This window comes from Euprymna scolopes, chromosome 32 (genome assembly GCF_053919585.1).
Source record: "Euprymna scolopes isolate OS-2025 chromosome 32, ASM5391958v1, whole genome shotgun sequence".
In the NCBI taxonomy this organism is placed as follows: Eukaryota; Metazoa; Mollusca; class Cephalopoda; order Sepiida; family Sepiolidae; genus Euprymna; species Euprymna scolopes.
Genome location: NC_136513.1, coordinates 94,677,917 through 94,702,488, shown reverse-complemented (window position 1 = coordinate 94,702,488; position 24,572 = coordinate 94,677,917). Strand labels below are relative to the sequence as shown.

At 31.4% G+C, this 24,572-nt stretch overlaps 1 protein-coding gene across 1 annotated transcript in view; it reads right to left on the bottom strand.

The window, feature by feature from the left end:
- Positions 1–24,572, bottom strand: part of LOC145256507 (leucine-rich PPR motif-containing protein, mitochondrial-like) — a 139,121-nt gene that overhangs the window by 10,671 nt on the left and 103,878 nt on the right. Inside the window, exons 27-34 of the mRNA XM_080115478.1 lie at positions 23,981–24,071; positions 21,809–21,960; positions 16,554–16,645; positions 14,322–14,401; positions 10,679–10,808; positions 6,563–6,681; positions 5,119–5,234; positions 2,218–2,286 (exon numbers count right to left, since the gene is read on the bottom strand). Of these exons, the coding sequence (XP_079971604.1) occupies positions 2,218–2,286; positions 5,119–5,234; positions 6,563–6,681; positions 10,679–10,808; positions 14,322–14,401; positions 16,554–16,645; positions 21,809–21,960; positions 23,981–24,071 (849 nt within the window). The remainder of the gene's footprint in view (positions 1–2,217; positions 2,287–5,118; positions 5,235–6,562; positions 6,682–10,678; positions 10,809–14,321; positions 14,402–16,553; positions 16,646–21,808; positions 21,961–23,980; positions 24,072–24,572) is intronic.

Below are 24,572 nucleotides of genomic sequence, written 5' to 3'. Positions count from 1 at the left end.
ATAAAGTGTGAAGTTACATAGGAACTTTATGCCATCATCAAATCAATAGAGGTTACAGAAAGAGGAATAAGGGATAAACTTCTTCAGGCTATGGCATTTTGAAGCTAAATGCTTCCCGTCAAAAGAGGCGAAAAAGCTGGCATTGTACAAAAGTAAAGGTAAAAAAAATTAGGCCATCTGGTATTGCCCAGTCATAAAATATAACTAAATATATTTTAATTTATGCAGATTTCATATTTAATATATATATATTAATTTATGCAGATTTTATATTTAATAAATATATTTTAATTTATGCAGATTTCATATTTAATATATATATTTTAATTTATGCAGATTTCATATTTAATATATATATATTAATTTATGCAGATTTCATATTTAATATATAGAGCAAATTATCTATTATTATATTGTACCCAATATATATAGTAATGATTTAAAAAGTAGAAAAAAAAAATGACCTCGATGCCTTCAGCTGGAATCAAAACCAAAACATTTCATGCTCTAAACTTAGCTGTTATTTTATGCTTCAGTCTTTGTCTTTATGGTCTGAGCTATTGCCAGATGGATAAAAAGGCTAAAATTTAAGTGACTTCAAGCTAAAAATGTATATGCACGCATGCTTAGAAGTTATTCAATTTACTCCTAACAAGATTTATTGGGTTTTTTTTTTTTCATTTTTACTCCTTAGCAGCTATTTTTACAAGTTAAAAATCCAATTGAAAGTGTTCCCAAGGTCCAAATACTCTAAATATCAAGTTTCAAGTCTGTAGACCAAATATTCAGAAAGGAGTTTGGTAGAGACGTTTTGCACACACACTAACAAAGTCACTTTATATACATAGACTACAGGGTGGTCGCTAGAAAAGCAGGAAATTTGTCAAACAACAATTTATTTTTACAAAAAGTAATTTTTACAAAGTTTTTCAAAAGACAAATGTTATATTATACTCATAGATACTCAAAATGCCGTCCGTGCACTTCACTGCAGCGTCAAACAACGATTTATTTCTACAACAATCACACGGCACAAAAAATAGCAATCACGCATTTTACTCATGATCTAAGCTGACCTTCAAATTTCCCGCTTTTCTAGCGATCACCCTGTATAATACACTTTTGACCATCTTTATTTTTTTCAAAGACTAAAATCCCCCAAGATTTTTCATTATGGAGGATTTCAGTCTTTGAATGGTCTTCATTAATTATCAAAGTTTTGGATCAAAAATCATAAATGACCAAAAAGACACGTTATCTCAACATTAATTAAATTTTTTTTTTTAATTTTTACTTTTATTTAAATTATAAACAAAACATATAGATTTTTTACAAAACAATTTGTTTTATAAACTTTAGAAATTCATAAAATCAATAAATTTTTAATCAATAAAACAATTTGTAACTTTTCTTTTTGATTAAAGTTATTTTTTTAATGTAAATCTCCAAAAATTTACAAAATAAAATGTTTTTTGAAGAAATCTGTGAAAACAAGTTTGTTGTTTAAATAATTCAACCGGAAGTAAAAAAAAAAAAAAAATCAATGTCGAACCAACATGTGTCCTTTTGGTCATTTAGGATTTTGGGGTGCCTTAAGTATAATTGATCCTTTTTTTTTTATTATTATTGCTGGACCCCCCCCCACTCCCTAACAAGTCCTATTACCATTGAAGCATAAAAGGTTACTGTGATAGGAGCCAGATTTATAAGAGACATAAAGAATCAAATTCTACCCAATTTACACCATTAATGATTACTACACCTTATATTCATTAACCTTCAACCTTGAGTGTCCTTCGGGCCTTGATAAGTGGTTACTCCAAAGTAGAAAAAAAAAAAAGACAAGTTGGGCAACAAAATGCGTGTTCACATTACATTTAAATTTCTGCTTGTTTGTTATTTTGTCTCCATACATAAGTGTCGTCGAAATAAAGTTATGCATAAAAGAAAATAGCCAGGCACACTTAATTAAGTGTTTATAATTTAACCACATGTAAAAATAATTTTAAAAAAATGGTATCAAGCCAACATAAATCCCTTTGGTCATTTATTTTTTGGGGTGCCTCTAGTATAATTGATCCAAAGTTTCAGAATAAACAACAAAAATCAATATTAAATTCTAACTAATCATTTATATTTTTCTGTGAAAACAAGTGTGTTGTTTATATAATTCAACCGGAAGTAAAAAAAAAAAAAAAAAAATTGGGGTTTACTTACTCTCTGTTCTCGCAGTGATTTTTGACACAAACCAAGAATGCTCATTTGACTCGACATTTCCGGTTGTTTCTGGAAGAAAAAGAAAACAAAAAAAAAAAAACAGGGAAATTTCGTTAGAGTTTCTCCATCTGTGTCATAATCTTCAAAGTTACCAATTGAAAGCATAAAAATCCTATCATTCATCCTCGTCTTCCAAAAGATATCAAAATTTAGCAGAAAAGTCAAAAACGTCATATTCCAACATAATTCAACTTTAATTCAACGCATCATCTTTTTTTGTGCGCTTCATTTTACTTCAGTTGAGGTTCTCAAAAATCTAACACAAAGTTGTCCGACAGAGAGAGTTGGTTGCTTGGTTGTTTTTGTTTTACGGCATATCAACCCTTTTCAGGTTATTTAATGCTAAATCCAGTGATTTTGAAGAAAAATTTTTTTTAATAGAATATATTTGTTTTTTTTTTTCAAGTCAGTTTCTATTTTAACCCATAGTTGGGACCCTAACAGGTACTACCACTCCGGGTCAGAGTGGACCTGGGAGCAATGGCAATTAAAGGGTGGTTCCACACTCCCCAAAGCCCACAAGCTGAGGCCTCAGCATCGGATATAGTTTAAGGTCATATCCAGGACTTGATCTCTAACTTGATCTCATAGATATTCGAGTATTCCATTAAAGTTCTCCTCTTCCTCTCGAGCACATATAAAGTTTCTACTTACTTTGCCTCCCCGTGGGAAAGAGTTAGACACCAGGGTCGTTTTTTAACGTGGAAAAATAGAGCAAAAATTACAAATTGTCTAAGTCGTGAAAGATTTCTCCTCCACTGACAGACAAGAAATTCAAGTGTAGCATCTGAAGAACAGATACTACACTTTGATCTTGGCCCGAAGGTAAAGCACAGAAAAGTTAGTAAAGAAATTGAGAACATAATTTTCCTCTCCCCAATTGACCATTTAAAAATGTTTATCTTGTGGACTCTTGGTCTTACTGGATTCCAGAACAAGAATTCATCTAGTCTGGTGGAGTGTCCAGCTTCGCGTTGCTACTTGAGGTAACATCACTTGGAGAAGGTGTACCATTCCTTGTAAAAAGCCAGTATTGGTTAGCCATACTGAAGAGATCTTATTTAGGCAGCGGAATATTTGGTCAGGGTTTACTTCTAGGGAAAACTATCCTCATGCCAGGTTGTCCTGACAAACCCGTGTATAGAGAGACTTTAGACACCCGAGGATAGTGTCCAGTTGGCATTCAAGTTCTCTCCAATAGGCATTCAACAATAGGGACACATTTGTCATGTTTGGTAAAAAAAACAAAAACTTTATATCCAACTTCAGCCAAACAAATTAAAATAATTACATATAGAAATCATAAAGTGATAAAGTATAGTCTTATTAATTTATTATGTGTTTTACAACATAGTAGTCTTTTATTTAAAATATTGATCGATTGGTTCTTTGATTTATGCTATATCGACACTTTTTGCTGTAAGAAACATGAAATATCACTTCAATATTTTTGTTTATTCAAGTTCTTTTTACAGTATATGTGATATATGTGATATATGATACAGTATACGTGATATATGTGATATATGATACAGTATATGTGATATATGATACAGTATACGTGATATATGATACAGTATACGTGATATATGATACAGTATACGTGATATATGATACAGTATACGTGATATATGTGATATATGATACAGTATATGTGATATATGATACAGTATACGTGATATATGATACAGTATACGTGATATATGATACAGTATACGTGATATATGATACAGTATACGTGATATATGATACAGTATACGTGATATATGATACAGTATATGTGATATATGATACAGTATATGTGATATATGATACAGTATATGTGATATATGATACAGTATATGTGATATATGATACAGTATATGTGATATATGATACAGTATATGTGATATATGATATATGTGATATATAATACAGTATATATGATATACGTGATATATGATACAGTATACGTGATATATGATACAGTATATGTGATATATGATACAGTATATGTGATATATGATACAGTATATGTGATATATGATACAGTATATGTGATATATGATACAGTATATGTGATATATGATATATGTGATATATAATACAGTATATATGATATATGTGATATATGATACAGTATATGTGTCTGCAAATCTGTGGTGCCAATTCACTCCGAATCTTCCCCAAACAACACAACAGCAAGCAGTGATAACGCGTTCACAACCACCACCAGCATTTAACCATGTCAACCAGGTAGCAGAAGGTAGTTTTAACATCAAATGAAATGCCAACCACATTCATAAGTGTCATCATTTGGCCATCTATTGAGTGGGCAGCACATAATCTTTGAGAAACATAATTGAAACCAACAACCAGCATTTCAGCACGGCCACTAAACTTCGTGTGCATCCATACTTTGCACTGGGAGCATTCAATGGACAGACAGCACGGGGAAACAAGTCCTAAGTAATCCCTAATTGTATCTTGAGTGTCGCCTGCACTGAGGATCGAACCTTCAACCTCCAGAAGAGTATGACTTTTACAACTGAATTTTACCAAGTACTCTATCCCCTTCGCCATGGGTCCTTCAATAGAAAGATTCCCCAAATTCGAAAAGATACATTTGAAGAATGTCGGAGAGTACATTGAATGAAACGTTGTGAAAAGAACATTCTAGATGAAAACAGTGGTCGAAGAATCTAAATGATACGAATGCTTGTTTAAAAAAAATTAAGAACCAAAATTTCTGCTCATCAGAATAAAAAAAAAGTGTGATTAAATGCAGACTTCCGTTTCCAACATGGTTTCGTGATCATAAAAATGGAAGAAGGAAAAAAAATTTCTTTTGTTGTTACCAACCTGAAATATTGCTTCAGCTTTGGGGCATTTTGGATTCATGTAAAACAAAGTCTGCCACAAAGGCCAAAGTATTGAGCGCTGGTTTGGCAAGGAACATTTTTCAGCCAATTCTTCGACTTTAAAAAAAAAAAAAAAAAAAAAATTTTTAATTAAAAAAGAGAAACGGATCGCTCGTTAATATGGCAGGTTAAATATAGGGTTTTATATAATCTTTTACAGAAACTGAAGACTTTAATGAATTATATTATCAAAGTGTATCCATCTGTTTGCACAAGGTCTAAATCAGATTTTTTTTAATCAATTTATGACATTAAAAACAAAAATTTAGCTGGATCTCTGTCATGAATCATATTATGAAGATTCAATCTGTTAACTGTTGAAATTAATTTGTTATGAACTATCAAATTTTAAGTTTTGTGTCATTTTGAATATTTTTCAAGAAATTTTGTGCGATGTTCAATTATTGCTTCCATAATGATTCATTTTTATTTATCACAAGATGACGTTTGTATAATCGTATTGGTACGATTAATCAGAATCGGAACTTTATGGGGTATCAGAATTGGTATAGAAAAGATTTGTGCCTATATTTTAATGCCAAAAACGATTATTTTAATTGTTTTTTTTTTTTTATGTGATTTTGCAAGATCTTACAACTGTTGGTGGTAATGTTAAAATAATAAATATTTATTGATTTTTTAACAACCAGTAAAACTAGAATCTAATCCCCCACATGTGTGTTTTTACGTGTGAGAAAATACTTGCACATTTAACTTGTTTTTAAGGTAATTGGGAAAAAGTAACTTCTCCATAATTAAATATGAAGAGATTTGTAAAAAATCAGAATCGATAATTGTATCGGCATCAAGAAAAATATTGGAATCGACCCATCACTAGTTTGTAAAATATTTTCACTTTTCCAAAACCTACATTTTTAGTTAGATGCTGTGAAAATCGGCTTTTAGATCGATGGTACACAAGACAGAAAATTTTCTAATTTCCAACAAAATTTGAACAATAGAGCTTATCATCATCATATTTGGTTCAAAATCTGTTTTACACGTTGGCATGAGTTGGACAGCTTTTAGGAATTGATTTACGAACTTATTTCTAGTCAGATTTCTTTGAAAGTTATTTCCTTACTTCGGCAAGATGTTCTGCTGGAGATCAGCATTTTAATCGAGATAGCATTTCTACGTAACTGCCAACCATAATTAAAATAGTGCTCCACCTGCTCTCAAGAGCATCAAAATGAATTCGGTATCATAATGTTTTGCAAAGATCTACGAGAAAATTTTCAAGATATAAAAATACCTACTCTAGTTACAAAAAAAAAAACATGACAAATGCTTGAATCTATATAAACAAAACTGATCACCATGGCAACAAAGAGCTGAACACTGAGAAGTATTGGGGAGGGGGGAAAGGGAGGTGATGATCTTACTTTGTGACACTTGATCCGGATTTGTTTCTACAATCCCCGTCAGACCTTTGACAGAAATGAAACTTCCAACTGAATCAAGGTTTTCATTCAAATAGGAAATCAATTCCTGCGTTCGATTGCTGAAAAAAATCAAAAAAAAAAATCAGTAAAATGAATTTTGCATATTTATATATTTAGTCGTAGGTTTTGGCAGGAACTGTGTGATGTTTATAGTATTAATAGAATATAAGGTGACATTTCCAATATTGTTGAAGTTAATTTTGTTGATGAATGGCTGTTTTGTTTTGATGTGCAAGACTTTTAATAGTTTTTGTTAATTGTGTTCTAATATAGTAGTAGACCAGTCGTATAATAAACTTAAATATGATATTTCAATTTATGCAGATTTAGTATTTATTGTTATAGAGTCAATTTGCTATTTATTATCATATTGTACTTAACATATAGTAGTGATTTCAAAAGTAAAAAAAAAAGACTTGGGTGCCACTAGCTAGAATCGAAATCAAAACATAGCTCTCCAGCCTTATTTGTTACCCTCTGAGCCACGTCCATACGCATATAAAAAGTTAAAAAATAATGTTGTTTAACCTATAAATGTATATTTGCATATGCATAGAAGAGCACTTAAAGTCAATTTGCATCTGCTAAGATACACATTTAGTCAACTTACATATTCCAATTTTTTTCAATTTTGACCTCTTAGCAGCTATTTTTACCAGCTAACAATGAAATCGAATATTTAATTTCAAGTCTGTTGAGCAAAAATTAACAGTGGAGTCTGCTAGAGACCATTCCTCAGAGAGATGCACAGATAGACAACTACTCTACAAAGAGTTCATGGTCCATCAGCATGGCTGATAATAGCATCATTCGAAACTAAGAATTACAGTGACTGAAGTCCAGGTGTCTTATCCCTGAATCATGAAAACTCGCTAGTGGAAGATTTATCACACATCTGATGGAGAAACTATTCTCTTTAGCATTCATCTTCCAAAAATCACAATTATTTATCAAGTAGTTTTATTTTTAGAAAATCATTTTTAAGCACATAATGGAAATTTCGCAAGTTTGAATTATTGTTGAGTAACTTCCTTTTTTTTTTTTTGATTGTTTTAAAAATGTTAGGCAAGACAGTCACTTCTCGGATACTAAAAAAATTTCATTTTTTTTTTTGATTGTTTTAAAAATGTTAGGCAAGACAGTCACTTCTCGGATACTAAAAAAATTTCATTTTTTTTTTTTGAATTAAAAATAAAACTACTTGATCAATTTATATGATTTTTGGAATATGATATTTTCATCACAGGTACGTAACATTATACAAATTTTTCTTTACTACTGGTTTTTTTTTTTTTTAATATAAGGAGAATTCTGGACAAGAACCAAATAAATTACTACTCTCCTGGTTTTATTTCGAAAGATTTGGAGCCGTCTATTTTCACAAGTTTCAAACAATGTAGCTCAAAATAATTTATGGTGCTTGTGTAAATTAACAATCTTTTAGACCAACACATTTCAGGTGAAAACATTATTACATGTCATGTCAATCTACACAAGCACCAAATTTAAACACGTACGCACACCGTTCCACTCCAATATTTACCTTTAAAAATTTATACAGACATTCACACTTGATAGAGTAAAAGTGCAACAAATGGAAGCAGACTCTCAACCATACCCTGCTCGACTGCCACATCCTGTGATCATCCTGTAACCCGAATGATGTGGAAAACTCCAAACTACTAAATTATCTGGAAAATTTCATTTTTGACTGAAGTATTTATCATGCACTAGCAGGGAGACCCAACGTTGTCTGGGATTGAATGATGATCAACAAATGTTTTACATTCCTATATTTTTATTGTCATTGTAATTGGGAAATTGGTGAAATTGAACATTTTTCAATCAAATCTATGAATTGCCTGCTCTAGTTGGGGACTCATCGCAGTGCACCGGGAGGAAGCTTGACATGCCTCCTTGCAGTAACTTAGTCCATAATACATTCTAGTCTACATTGCAATGTAGAGAACCTAATATTTATTTTAGAAAATTATTTTTTTATATATAATGGCTTGAATTAAAGTTGAATATGCAAAAGTCAAGTATCATGCTTTAATTGTGCTCTAAACAGAAATATTCATTTCGAATGTGCCTGTCATATCAAAGAACCTACTGTTAATTTCATATGCTGGGCTTTTCGTCTTGTGTGGCAATAAACTTCTCAAATGCACTTGTAATGTTAGGCTGTGTAAGGTGTTAACATTGGTCAAAATCGCCTGTTCCTTCTTTTATCGGGTTATTTCGATTATCAATACTTATTGAATACATTCCGATACAAAACCTATTTAAGAACACTGCCAGACACACAAAGTACCTTCATGTGAAATTTCATAAAAATCAGCCCAGCCATTTAGGAGTCCATAGGGAACAAGCCCACACACACAAAATTCCTTTTATATAATAGTAGAGATACACACACAAATCTAAATAAATAATTGTAGGAATATTTTTGAAAAGGAAATTACGGAAAAATGAGGGAGAGGGAAAGACAGAAAGATACATAGAGATAGAGAAGGAAAGAAGTTTTAATATAAAGATGTTACACCCATTATGTAACTTTTATTTAGTTTTATATGGCCCCAGGCAATGTGGTATATATGTTAGTCCAGGGATCTCCAAAAAATGGCCCACAAAGGTCTTTAATCCAGCCTGTAGAGCTGGATTAAATGGATTAAAGACCTTGAAATGCAAAAAAATATTCAGGAAAAAAATGGAAACGTGTGAAAATGGTGTGATTTTTTTTTTTTCTGAACAAAAAGAAAAACAGATTAAAAAAAAAAAATGAGGTCTTGGAGAATCAGTTTCACTAAAAAGCAAAACAAATCAGCAAAACAAATCAGCAAAACAGGAATGAACATGTTCTCTTGTATACGTGTATGCCATGTCTTTTTCATCTTGACATTCCGCAGCTGAGCCTCGGTTTCACCTGCACCTTGGATTCGAGACAAGTTTCCCTTTTTTAAAAGTTGATAAACCACTGCAATATTACATTTGTGACAGACCCCCCCCCTCCTCTTCTTATATGATTATGTTCGAAATGCACCAATTTCGTGCTTTCGAATTAAAATAAATAATACTGACAAATGATGATAGAGTTGAAAGGACTTTCGAATGTTAATTTTTTAACAAAAAAATTCTACATCGATTCAAACTTTGAAAACAAATGGCCTGTTAGCCATGTTTTTCTAGTTATTCATCCGTTGTTTTTTGGTCAATTTATTTTTTAATTTTAGCCCACATAGCCTTAAAAATTAGTAATATGCCCTCCCCCTCTTAGAAAACTTTTGAAACCCCTGCATTAGTCAATCCAAAGTGTTCAATATCCTGGATAGATAGATAGAGCAGATATGTTTAAAAGCTGTGTTGCCTGGGTGGGTGGGGTGGGGTGGGGGATCAAAAACATTACTATATTTTGATATAACATATTAGACAAGAAAATCTACTCTATGCTATCTGGAAGTAGTAGTAGTACTAATAATAACAATAATAATAATAATAATAATAATAACAATAATAATAACAATAATAACAATAATAATAACAATAATAATAATAATAATAATAATAACAATAATAATAATAATAATAACAATAATAATAATAATAATAATAATAATAATAATAACAATAACAATAATAATAACAATAATAATAATAATAATAACAATAACAATAATAATAACAATAATAATAATAATAATAATAATAATAACAATAATAATAATAATAATAACAATAATAATAATAATAATAATAATAACAATAATAATAATAATAACAATAATAATAATAATAATAATAATAATAACAATAACAATAACAATAATAATAATAATAATAATAATAATAACAATAATAATAATAATAATAACAATAATAATAATAATAATAATAATAATAACAATAACAATAATAATAACAATAATAATAATAATAATAATAATACTAATAATAATAACAATAATAATAATAATAATAATAATAATACTACAGTATCATGTCTGGCAGTGAGAGAGTTGAAACTGTTTGATGGAGAGAAAATAAAGATCGACATACCTGTTGACGTATGCAGTAAAAAGACATTTGTTCAAAATATCAACATTAGTTACAATTTTTTTTGCTTTCAGCAGTAATAAACTCTCAACGTCGCCATGATCAGCCAACAACTGAATCACCCAACCAACATCTGAAAAAGTTAGAAGAAATATATAACAACACAATAAAAAATATAAATGATTAGTTAGAATTTAATATTAATTTTTGTTGTTTATTTTGAAACTTTGGATCAATTATACTTGAGGCACCCCAAAAAATAAATGACCAAAGGGATTTATGTTGGTTTGATACAATTTTAAAAAAATTATTTTTATATGTGGTTAAATCATAAACACTTAATTAAGTGTGCCTGGCTATTTTCTTTAATGCATAACTTTATTTCGACGACACTTATGTATGGAGACAAAATAACAAACAAGCAGAAATTTAAATGTAATGTGAACACGCATTTTGTTGCCCAACTTGTCTTTTTTTTCCTACTTTGGAGTAACCACTTATCAAGGCCTGAAGGACACTCAAGGATGAAGGTTAATGAATATAAGGTGTAGTAAGAGTGTAGTAATCATTAATGGTGTAAATTGGATAGAATTTGATTCTTTATGTCTCTTATAAATCTGGCTCCTATCACAGTAACCTTTTATGCTTCAATGGTAATAGGACTTGTTAGGGAGTGGGGGGGGGGATCAAACAATAATAAAAAAAAAAAAAGGATCAATTATACTTAAGGCACTCCAAAATCCTAAATGACCAAAAGGACACATGTTGGTTCAACATTGATTTTTTTTTTTTTCTTTTTTTTTTTTACTTCCGGTTGAATTAAATTTCCCCGTTTTTTTTTCTTTTTTTTTTTTACTTCCGGTTGAATTAAATTTCCCCGTTTTTTTTTTTTGTTTTCTTTTTCTTCCAGAAACAACCGGAAATAATCATTAATGGTGTAAATTGGGTAGAATTTGATTCTTTATGTCTCTTATAAATCTGGCTCCTACCACAGTAACCTTTTATGCTTCAATGGTAATAGGACTTGTTAGGGAGTGGGGGGGGGGTCCAGCAATAATAATAAAAAAAAAGGATCAATTATACTTAAGGCACTCCAAAATCCTAAATGACCAAAAGGACACATGTTGGTTCGACATTGATTTTTTTTTTTTTTTTTTTTTTTTTTACTTCCGGTTGAATTATTTAAACAACAAACTTGTTTTCACAGATTTCTTCAAAAAACATTTTATTCTGTAAATTTTTGGAGATTTACATTAAAAAATAACTTTAATTAAAAAGAAAAGTTACAAATTGTTTTATTGATTAAAAATTTATTGATTTTATGAATTTCTAAAGTTTATAAAACAAATTGCTTTGTAAAAAATCTGTATGTTTTGTTTATAATTTAAATAAAATTAAAAAAAAAAATTGAACACAACACGTAACTGTTACCAAATGTCATAAAATTTACTACCCGTCATAATTTTCATGTGTAGATGCCGATTGTAAGATTCATTATCTTATGTGTTTGTTGCCATTATTTTTGACCCATGATTAGTTACCTTCTAAAATGGCACTTGCTTTTTTTTTGAGAGGTGATTGTTAATTTCAGGCTTAAAAGATTAGTGGAGCCATAAGCCAAATCTGAGATCAATTGCTAGTGATCTCCTCCAAAAGTGTTGATATCAGTTATGCACATGTAGCCACCTTACTTATGCACTCAAGCAAGACTTTTCTCGGTCTATCACACTTTCTAGTGTTTATGATATCCATGTTATGGAATTGATGTAAGAAGTGGTATGCCGTACATTACCAAACTATTTAGAGATTGGATGCGTAAGGTTACCATAATTTTTTTTTTTTTTTTTACATAGGCGTCACCACTTATCAAGGCCGATCGGCCACTCAAGGATAAGGGTTAAAGAGTGTAGAGTAGTCAAAAGGACAATATAGTAATCGATAGTAATGGAAGTTCGGTAAATTTGTTAACTTAAGTGGAACGGCTCATCAGAAACTTGTTCACGTTGGACTTGAAGACAACCATATTATAGACAGCTGGAAAGCAGGAAAACAGAAGACAATTCCACAGGCGTGCAGTTCTAAGAAAGAAGCTTTGATCATGGAATCTATGTTTAGGTTTAGGCACAGATAAAGAGTGGGGAAAATTATTGATAATGTTTTCAGCTAGTCTAGTGTTTCTTGTAAAAGTTTGGCGAGGGGGGACCATAGATTGAAGCTCAGTCGAACACTTTCCATGAAAATAACAATAAAGCAGAGACAAACTCGCAACATCTCTTCTGTGAGATAGATGTTGCAGCGAAGAGAAAAGGACATCTCCCACCAGGCCACAAAGTCTATTTTGAACCCTATCAAGGCAGGACAAGTTTTTTCTAGCAGCTCCTGCCCATATGTGGCAACAGTATTCCATCCTTGGACGTATCTGGCTCTTATATAGATAGAGAATTGCATCAGCAGTGAGATATATACTGGATCGATAGAAGGATCTGACCATTTTTCCAGCGGCCTTGGCAACAAATTTGATGTACGTATTCCATTTAAGATCAGGAGTAAAGGTCAAGCCCAGAAGCCTGTCAAAACTTGAGGCCTCCTCAAGACGAGAGCCATTCATTTTAATTGATACCAGATGGGGATCAGAACGTTGATGATATAAAGATAGAAGCTTGGTTTTAGATGCATCGCTTTGCATCTGAGTGCATACTTTGGCTGGTAAGTACCAAACTGGATAGGAATGAATCATGTCAGAGGTAGAAATGTATAGATGTTTAGTGATGTCTGTCAGGCGGTTAGCATGTGAAAGTTAGGAGCTTGAGGCTAAGACGTGTGTATAATGTGTATAATGTGTATAACAGAGTGCATATGAAAATAGCAGAATAGAAAATAGAATTAGCCATTACAGATAAGAAGTGTTTGGGGCCAATGTCCCATTACCATGTAAGGTGATCGCTCATCCCCCTCTCAGTACAGGCCAATAAGTCTCCTGTGCGTCATGAGTAAGTTGTTGGAATCTGTGTTAAATACAGAAGTAATCAACCATCTCAACAAAAATAACCTTCTTAGTGACACTCAATATGGTTTCCGTTCTGCTAGATCTACAGCAGATGTGCTTACAGTTATATCTCATAGGATTAGCGAATGATTATTATATTGTCCAATGTCTACTGTACACTCTTTAACCCTTATCCTTGAGTGGCCTCTTGGCCTTGATAAGTGGTGATGCCTATGTAAAAAAAAAAAAAAAAAAAAAAAAGGCAAAGCAAACAAAGCCTAAAAATACTTTGCATCGGAATTTTGAAGGAAACACGTCAAGATGTAAAGACCATCAGCAGCTTTCTGATCCTTCGATCCAGTCTTACTCGGACACGAGTGACCGCCGATGATGATGATGATGATCCTTCGAGAAAACTTCAAACAATTTACATATTATATCCAGCCCTACATTTCTTTTAAGAACAGATATTTTTCCTGATATTCACCAATAATTTTCATTGGATTTTTGGCAGCATCTTCCTGAATTTTTCCCAAGAATTATTTAAATCTGCTTATAAATTCGGAAGAACATCGACTTAACAGCATGACTCAGTTGATAAGATTAAAAAAAAAATTGTTGCGGATTCAAAGAAATAAAAAATTTGCTTTTTGATTTTACCATTTGGTCTGTTGAGTTGTGATAAAAACTCTGCTATTTTCATCAGGAGATCAGAAGAACACTGATGGCTTGCTTCCAACCTGAAAAACCAAAGAAAACATTCAAGTCGGGTGTTTCAGAACTTTTGAAATAAAGTTGCACTCCCATCTTGAGACCACATTTCAATGCAACTTTTTTTTCAATTTATCAGAATCTCTATGAGAGACTGTGACCATAAACTGCTCCATTCACAGAGCCCATACGTTGTCTGTCCGTCGTGGACACAAGGCTCATACGTTGTCTGTCCATCTGTGGCGGACAGAAGGCCCACACATCGTCCATCGTGAACACAGGGACCATACATCGTCCATCGTGAACACAGGGACCATACATCGTCCATCGTGAACACAGGGACCACACATCGTCCATCGTGAACACAGGGACCACACATCGTCCATCGTGAACACAGGGACCACACATCGTCCATCATGTACACAGGGACCACACATCATCCATCGTGTACACAGGGACAACACATCGTCCATCATGTACACAGGGACCACACATCGTCCATCATGTACACAGGGACCACACATCGTCCATCGTGAACACAGGGACCATACATCATCCACCAGTCTGTCATGGACACAGAGCCCATACCTTCATCTGCAGTATATAGAGAACTCATATATTCGTCTGTGGTGGACACAGGACCCATACATTCGTCTGTTATGTACACAGCGGCGATACATTGCTCTGTTGCACACAGTCTTCGTATTTAGCTCCACATTGTGTAGTGTCCATGCACTGGTTTGCCACGAAATGTACAGATTAAATAATCGAATCTTAAAATTAGATTGTGGATTGCTGTTTTTTACTTATTAAAAATAAAATTAAATTAAAGAATTGAAAAACCAAGTTTTTTTTCTAAAGCATAATTTCAAATGTTAGCTATAAAAATTTACTTCTTTTGCTTGGAATTTTTAATTATTTCCAATAATGCAAATTTAAAAAAAACAGAATTCTTGACTTTGAAAAAAAAAAAGCAAATAATTTTTAAAATAAAATTATTTGCTTTTTTTTTTTTCTTGCAACAAAACAAAAAAATAAATCATAAAATATCAACTAGTTTTAGGGCGAAATGAATGAAGATTTATTATCTTAATGAATGAATAAATCTTAAGTGTTCATAATTGCTATTTGCCAACTTATTTCTTTTCCTTCCTCCAAGTACTCTCCTGACTCAGTGAGGGTATAGCACAGTTGCATCTCAGTTTTCCTTGGAGGAAGACGTTGCTTTGTTCAGTCACCCCAGCTAACTAATGTAGGTATGATTACATGATTTATATATTTTTGCATGTTTTCAGAGGAAATGAAAATTTGTAGATATAAGCACATATTATGTATCATTAGGTTACTCTGTAATATATAATATGGAATTAATATTTTGGTATTTTTTTTTTATCATAAATTTTTATGGATTCATTATTTTATTTACAATTTATTACTCTTTCAGTTTTGTAACTATGAGCTTAGCTAACGTAATATCTTGAATATGTTTGTATTTTAAAGAGAAAATAGAAAATGGAGAAAAATCAAAAAAAAAAAAATCGAAAAAAAAAAAAATTTATCAAATTAAAATTTTTACTTGTATGAAAAACATTTAAAAATAAAATGTTTGTATTTTTTAGAAAATAAGAGAAAAAAGGAAGAAAAGAGAGAAAAAGGAAGAAAAGAGAGAAAAAAGGAAGAAAAGAGAGAAAAAAGGAAGAAAAGAGAGAAAAAAGGAAGAAAAGAGAGAAAAAAGGAAGAAAAGAGAAAAAAAAGGAAGAAAAGAGAGAAAAAAGGAAGAAAAGAGAGAAAAAAGGAAGAAAAGAGAGAAAAAGGAAGAAAAGAGAGAAAAAGGAAGAAAAGAGAGAAAAAAGGAAGAAAAGAGAAAAAAAGGAAGAAAAGAGAGAAAAAAGGAAGAAAAGAGAGAAAAAAGGAAGGAAAGAGAAAAAAGGAAGAAAAGAGAGAAAAAGGAAAAGAGAGAAAAAGGAAGAGAGAGAAAAAGGAAGAAAAGAGAAAAAAGGAAAAGAGAAAAAAAGGAAGAGAGAAAAAAAAGGAAGAAAAGAGAAAAAAGGAAGAAAAGAGAAAAAAAGGAAGAAAAGAAAAAAAGGAAGAAAAGAGAAAAAAAACATCAAATCATCAAATTGAAATTTTTCAATTGCATATAAAAAATTCTTTAAAAATTAAAACATAACTGTAACTCACTTTCTAATCATGGTTTTGGCTGATCGAAATCGGTTTTCTTGCACATGGCGGAAAATATCATCTTCTAAATTTAAGATGTCACTTAATTTTTCCTAAAATATTGAGAAAAAAAAAACAATCTTTAGTTACGAGAATTTTAATAATTTTATTTTCTTAAAATATTAAATTGCAACTTTAAACAAAAATTGAAATATATTCCAAATGAAAAAGAAATCATAAAAAAAAAATGTCAATAACAGTTTAACAAAAAATAATATTTTATTAATAAAATGTCGTTTTCTTTTTATTCAACTATCAGTGAATGTCTCAACAGACAGAAAGCAGGTTTATGGTGTTTCCAGGAATATTGGTGATAGTAAGGTGCTGGTAAATTGACAATTCACGTTGGTCTACAATGTAGTGCGTCTTTAACAGACTAAGGGGGTTGAGGAAGTTGTTCCACTTGGCTTCCCAATACAATTTTATTTGAATTTTTTTTAGAGTGAATATTTCTTTGTACAAATATATTTTTTTTAGTAAATATTTCTTTGTTCAAAATTTTTTTTTTTCAGTAAATATTTTTGTTCAAATAATTTCATTTATTTTTGTAACAGAGCCAGTGACGCGCAAGTAGCGTCAGGATACATATGTAAATGATCAAGCTGTCACATGAGGTGACATCACAGTGGAGGAAAAGAAAAAATATGAGGGAGATTTGAAACTAATGTGGGCGACGACAGTTAAGTGAAGCATTTTTTTTTTTTTTTTTTTTTACATAGGCATCACCACATTATCAAGGCCAAGAGACCACTCAAGGATAAGGGTTAAAGAGTGTACAGTAGAAATTGGACATTATAGTAATCATTAGTAATGAAAATTTGGTAAAGTTGATAACTTATATGGAACGGCTCATCAAGAACTTATTTACGTTAGACTTGAAGACAACCATATTGTAGTCAGCCGGAAAGCAGGAAAACGGAAGACAATTCCACAGGCGTGCAGTTCTAAGAAAAAAGCTTTGTTCATGGAATCTACGTTTAGGTTTAGGCACAGATAAAGAGTGGGGGGAATTATTGATAGTGTTTACAGCTAGACGAGTGTTTCTTGTGAAAGTTTGGCGAGGGGGGACCATAGATTGAAGCTCATTCGAACACTTTCCATGAAAATAACGATACATCAGAGACAAACTCTGCAGGAGGAGAAAAAGCATGTGTTCGACATAGGAGAGTTTTGTTAACTACATAACAAATGAAGAGATTTGTAAAACCAAGATGTATGCAAGGTTTGGAAAGTACCATGAATAAATGCCTTTCATTTCAACTAAGAAAAAAATGAGTCAAATTTCTTTCCTTTGTTTCTTTGCGAGACTTTCATCAATAACGTTGGATCCATGTTAACATGTAATTACGTTACTTTTTTTTAAAAAAGTGGATATTTTTTTTGTGTTTTCATCATCCATTTCCCGCGTTCAGAGGTTCAACATTTTCTGACAACTTGCAATCTCAAAGTTTGGCAGTCAGGAGAAATGATTCCATTCAAATTCCACTAAGATGCTTTTTCAGTTGTTTAATTTTCCTCTGACCATCTTCCTTAAGCTCTCCCCATCTTTGGCTGAAAAACTGATGCCCACCTTCCCCAACAAAATCTGCACTTATTTAGAGTCAAAGAACAAATTTTTTCTCCCTAAAATTAGATGATATTCATCAAAAAATATACCAACTTTGTGGGTGTTTGTTTTTTAGCTAAACATTCACACAATTGCTATTTATATAATAAATTGCTTAAGTCTAAAGAAATTATATTTCCACAAAACAGTTTAGATAAACAAATACAAGTTTAAATGTAAGTATTTTTGCCATGTCTAATTTTTATATTATACTAGCGAGGGGTACCCGGCGTTGCCCGGGTGTTTGTAGGTGTGTGTGAAAAAAAAAACAGGTGCACGTGAAAAAAAACCGAAATCTTTACGACGCGCAGTTGGAAAATAAAAAACGTGAAAAAAAAAAAAAACAGGTGCGCGTTTTTGATTGACGTGACGGCGATAGGTATTCGGCAGTTAGCATTTTGTGCGGGACAGTTTTTAATGAGGTCAATAAATCGGTTTGTTTGTTTTTAAAAACCAGCTCTCCCGTCTGATATGACGAAGTCGACATTGACCAAACGTTCACTGGCTCTGGGCCTGTGATTAGAGTCGAGTTTCGCTTTTTTTCATACCGAAAACCGAATGTAACGCGTGCCGATGCGGGAAATGTGGAATAATTAACGTTTGAAAGTCAATAAAATTAAATAGACAGGCGAGCTCCATGGTTAAGTGTCAGATATTACAATTTATGGATGATATAAAAAGTTTTAAGAAGTTGCGAAGCGAGCGAGCACTTCTCTAAAAGAAGCCTTTTGTGGACATTGAGGAAAAGCGTACATACATACATTTTCGCTTTTATATATATAGATTACATTTTCTTGTCTACCTGTCTGCTCCATTTTCTTTTGAAAACTACTAGTCCGATCTACCTGAAAGTTTGCATAGACCTTTGTTATGATAAGATGCCGCAAATTAAGTAATATGGTGTCCGTTCGATGCACAGTAAGGGGTTAATAGAGATTAGTCACCACAATACCACATTTACTCTTGAAGTTTTCAGATCTGGCTCGAAATAATGTATGGACATTTGTTATAAGGTGCAACGGCCTAAGTATTATGGTATTCATTCAATTCACAAAGATTAATAAGGATCAGTATTTAATTAAAAAAATGAGCATGGATTTAACATGCATATTCAACCATCATTTTGGCATAAAGCACCCATTTTAAGTCAACGGACGAAAAGCCTAATATAGAAATAATAAATATTTAAAGTATTTGAATAAAACAAACAAAATGGAAACAAAAAATAAATGCTGATTGAATTCTAAAGCAAAAACTTATTTCTGATTTCAAAAACATTTTAAAAACATTCAAAAAACATTTTAAAAAACATTTAAAAAACATTTAAAAAACATTCAAAAAACATTTAAAAAACATTTTAAAAAAAACATTTAAAAAACATTTAAAAAACATTCAAAAAACATTTAAAATTTATTCCATAAAAAACTTTTTCTTAAATTTATTCAAGAAAAATTAAGAAAAAAACATTTTCTTGATTTTATTCAAGAAAAAAAAGTGCTAATTTAAAATTGCACTTAATTAAAAAAACAAAAATACAGAAAAATCTTTGTGATGTACGTACTCATAAGAAAACGAAGATATTATATTCTAAAACTCATGTAAATTGATCAAGTAGTTTATTTTTAAGTAAAAAAAATCAAACGATTTTCAGCGATTAATAATAAAATAGAAGGGTTCGTAAATCTCAGTAGTCAAATTGAGTTGTCGGCTTTTGAATTTTAACACTTTCTAAAAAAAAAAAATCTCTGGCTCCCTCCTCACTTACTCATAAAATTGGATTTTTGTATTTAAAAAAATACTTCAGTAATTTATGTAATTTTTGGAATATGACATTTTTTTTTCCATGACAAGTACGTACATCTTGTGTATTTTTGTTTTTTTAAATTAAGTGTGATTCAAAATAAGCATCAAAAAAAAATCTTTATCTAAAATTTTTTTTATTTAAATTTTTTTTTTAATTTAGAAAAGGTTTGCTTGCTGATATACAAAGGCATTTTTCCCCTTGTTAGTTGGAAGAAAATTTCTACTTAAGAATAATGTTTAAACGTTTTGTATTAACCCTTTACCGCCAGAATTTTTTTATGTAATAAATAAACTTTTGAATCATGAAACCCACACGCGGCGAAAGTTAGTGCGCAACTGACGCACGAACATAAACAAACTCCTTATTCCATAAGAGTAAGAAATATTGTTTTTCTAAAAGTCAACTTGACAGGCGACAATTTGGTGATATAAACGGTTAAAAAGGGAAGCAACTCTTTGCTCTTTGTTACGTCATCATTATAAAGTTTAATTTAATTTTTTTGTTTCTACATTTTACACTTTCATTGTACAGTTATTTTGTTGTACCTATTTACTATGCCTCCCCACAGGACAAAGTTAGACACCAGGGTCGTTTTTTAACGTGGAGAAAAGGTACAAAAATAAAAATTGTCTCAGTTGTGAAGGATTTCTCCTCCACCGAAAGAGAACAAGAAATAGAAGTGCAGCATCTGAAGAACAGATGGTATTTATTTGCTCCCCCACCGAGCAAATTAGGCACAAGGCCGATTTTTAATGTGAGGAGTGAAGGGAGGGGGAAGGGGAAAAGGGGACCAGCTCCCGAGAGGTGGGAAATGGGAGCTGGTTAAAGGTCAGACATGTGGGGTTGCCCCCACATCTGGTCTTTGCTAGTCATAGCTAGTCATAGCTTGCAGTATCTGCCGGAACAGATACTACACTTTGATCTTGTCCCGAAGGCCAAGTTCTTGTGATGTATCATTATAAAGTAATTCTTTTTCAGTTGTTATATAATAAATAATTATATTTGTTGATCTCTACAGAAGTGGGCGCTTCTAAACTATTAGGACAACATTTTTTTTTAATTTTTTTTTTTTACATAGGCATCACGACATTATCAAGGCCAAGAGGCCACTCAAGGATAAGGGTTAAAGAGTGTACAGTAGAAATTGGACAATAATTTTGTAGTCGATAAATGGAGTTTTCAGATAAAAAAAAACAATGGTTTCTACTAATTTTTTTTGTCAATTCTAATAAGTTACAATGGTAGCTTCCAAATTATGCAGTCGAAATTACATGAATTATTAAAAAAAACAAAAAAAACCTTTAATCGTATTAGCAGGTGAAAAATTGTGACCATCTTGTTTAAGTCGAAATGGAAAATTACCTCCCTTTTGAACTCTCCTGTGTCTTACGATCGTTTTTTATAAAATTCTATTTTTTATTTTCTTTAATAAATAATTTTCTACCTTATCGATTTTCTTATCGAAAAATTGCTGCCATCTTGTTTAAGTCGAAATGGAAAATTACCTCCCTTTTGAACTCTCCTGTGTCTTACGATCGTTTTTTTATAAAATTCTATTTTTTATTTTCTTTAATAAATAATTTTCTACCTTATCGATTTTCGCAAGTTTTGAATATAATCATCTTAAAAATATGAGGAATACGTAGATACCATTATTTTCATGTGAAATTCAATTTTACGATTTCCGAAATTTCGTCCTAATAGTGTAGAAGCGCCCAGAAGTGTTTTCAATTTATTTCTTCATCTTTGCGTTTTACCACTTTATTTCACCTTCTGAATAGAAAAACTAAACAAAAAACTACTTACATCGTAAACGGTTGGTACATCAAACGTGATGTCCAGTCCGGCTCCCTTCATAGCTTTAGATAAGTAGCGTAATGTGCGACCAGATGGGGAAAGATCTTCTTCCTCGTATTTGGTCAAAACATCTTGAGCTTTTTTGTAATCTTCAATTTTCACTTAAAACACAAAGAAAAAAAAAGATAAATTATAAAAAAGGAAACAAAGATGGTCACAGAACAGAATAATATCTGAATTTTATAAAAATTCTTAAATTATTTGTGTCATCAGTAGGGCTATGACAACAGCATATTTTTTTCATTGTTTTGAAAAAACGAGTATATATCCGACACAGTTAATCAATCGAGAACCACATCACTCTATATAAAAGCATATAAGATATCAACGGATACACACTCGAGAATCAAAACAATGAAAAGAATATGCCGTTGTCCTAGCTCTAGTCATCAGAAAATTTTTTTATTGCATTAAAAAATTAATAAATAAATAAAACACCTTTATATTTTGAGTTAAAGTAATTTACATATCAATACTTGATTTTGACTAGCCCATTTTTTCTTCCACTATCTTATTGGCATGAATAACATGATGGTCAAGTGGACTGATGACCTGGGTGTACCAAGTTAGAATCCAGTTTGTTCCACAAAAATCACTTATACTTAGGATGTTGGCAACTTTCTTGTTGTCTTTTTCTGTATCCAATGTCTTTCTAGAAAGGACTACAAAAATATCAGGAAAATTAATGGCAGCAACAAAATCTTCGGATTCCTTCGATATGGTGATGCATGTTTTAACTCCTTTTTTAGTTTGACACGTGTTTTTATGGCATATCAACCCTTTTGAGATTAAAAAGTTGATGATAAAACAATATTTATTGCCCTGTATAATCCATGCCAGCCCTCAGCATTTGTCGAACCCCAATCATTGGGCTGTGAGTTTCCTTCTCCAGGCTGTATTTAATTTTAGTGTTGGTAATTGCTTAGGGTGCATGCACTAGTCTACAATTTATGTTCAAATTTAAAGAACATAGCCATAACCTCCTTAAAACTTCAGATATACCTTATTTTTATGAAATTGATATCATACATAAAAGTTCTACAATACAATTAGATTTTTTTTGTTTTTCTATTAAAGTAATACATTTTATTCAAATGATGTCGTCCTTCTATTAAGAGAAAAAAATCAGGGGAACCAATCATTTGTGTTCATATGCTTGTGTGATGCTTATGTAGGTTTCGTCTAAAAATAAAAATTCTAAAATTGCAACCTGTGCCTCCCTACCATCAAAGTCTTACTCATTCAAACAAACCAATCCTTAACCAAGCTTGAAACAAAGAAAAAGGAAATGGTATAACAAAATGTTTTTGAAACAATTTTATTCAAATTTCTCAATAAATTCACCAATTTGAATTTTGCAACTCATCACACGCCTGTTGAAGGACCTATGTTAGTCAAAAATGTTTGCAGATATGGCAAATTCATGTTTGCATCATTCGAGCAGGACATTACATCTTTGGTCTGTGGACTTGAAAGGACTGGTCAGAAAAACAAACAGGAATTGTCAGGTTTTTAATCAAACATGTAAAGAAAAACTGAATATATAAATAAAATCTGAAAGTGTACATTATAAAACACCCCGTCTAAAAAAAAAAAAAAAAAACTACTTTCCAAGTTCCTAAAAGAAATTTGTAGAAAAGAAAATGGGGTGCTTGTTTACATTGGTGATCTTTTTAATCAATGCATTTCAGGTGAAAACATTACTACATACTTATGAGTTATGGGTAAAATTAGAATAAATTCCAAAAATTATGAAATGATCCAGTAGATGTATTAAATGTATTTAGATAAAAATAAAAAAAAAAATCAGCCACAATTACATTCTGAAATGCGTTGGTTTAAAAATGGCGGATCATTAATTAGTTAAATCATGTCAAGGGTTATTTCCCTTGTTTGGCATGCAGAATTGGTGGCATAACTCTTCCACATTAAACCTCGATAATTCAATGAACTCTATTTTTATTTGTAATTATTTTCCTACTGGATACATTTTTTGTAATTTTTTTGGAATTTATACTAATTTCATCATGACAATTAAGTATGTAATAATGTTTTCACCTGAAATGCGTTGGTTTAAAAAATCATCAATGTAAGCACCAAAAAAGGTTTAAACTGACTCACCGTATCCTCGGATCAATTGAAATAACATTTCTTCTCGATCCAAGCCAAACATGTCTTTTGTAATCTCCACCAACTGTTCCAATTCGGTGATCTAAAATGGAGTTCATCATTATTTATTAAGACCTTCAAAATCGTACGATGGAAATTTATCAAGAAAAATTTCAAAAACTAAATCTTCATGAGATTTTTGTTTTTCTAATAATAATAATAATAATAGAGCAATACAGTATTTTTGAATAAATGACCTCATCAAATAAAAATGTTATATAGAAAAGGTTAAAAAGAAACAAATTGCTAAACCGACCCTGCAGAAGTTGAACGAATTGGGCTTTGAAACTGCCTCATCCGCCATACTCTCCAGACTTCTCACCTACCGACTACTACTTTTTCCAGCATCTCAACAACTTTCTGCATGAGAAATGCTTAAAAAATTCAAGTGATATAAAAATGTCTTCAGTGACTTTCTCGCCACCAGAACGCAAGATTTTTACGTTACTGGCATGAATACACTTGTTTTGTGTTGGCAAAAGTATGGTGATTCTGATGGTGTTTATTTTGATCAGTAATTTTTTGTTTGAGCCAAAATATATTC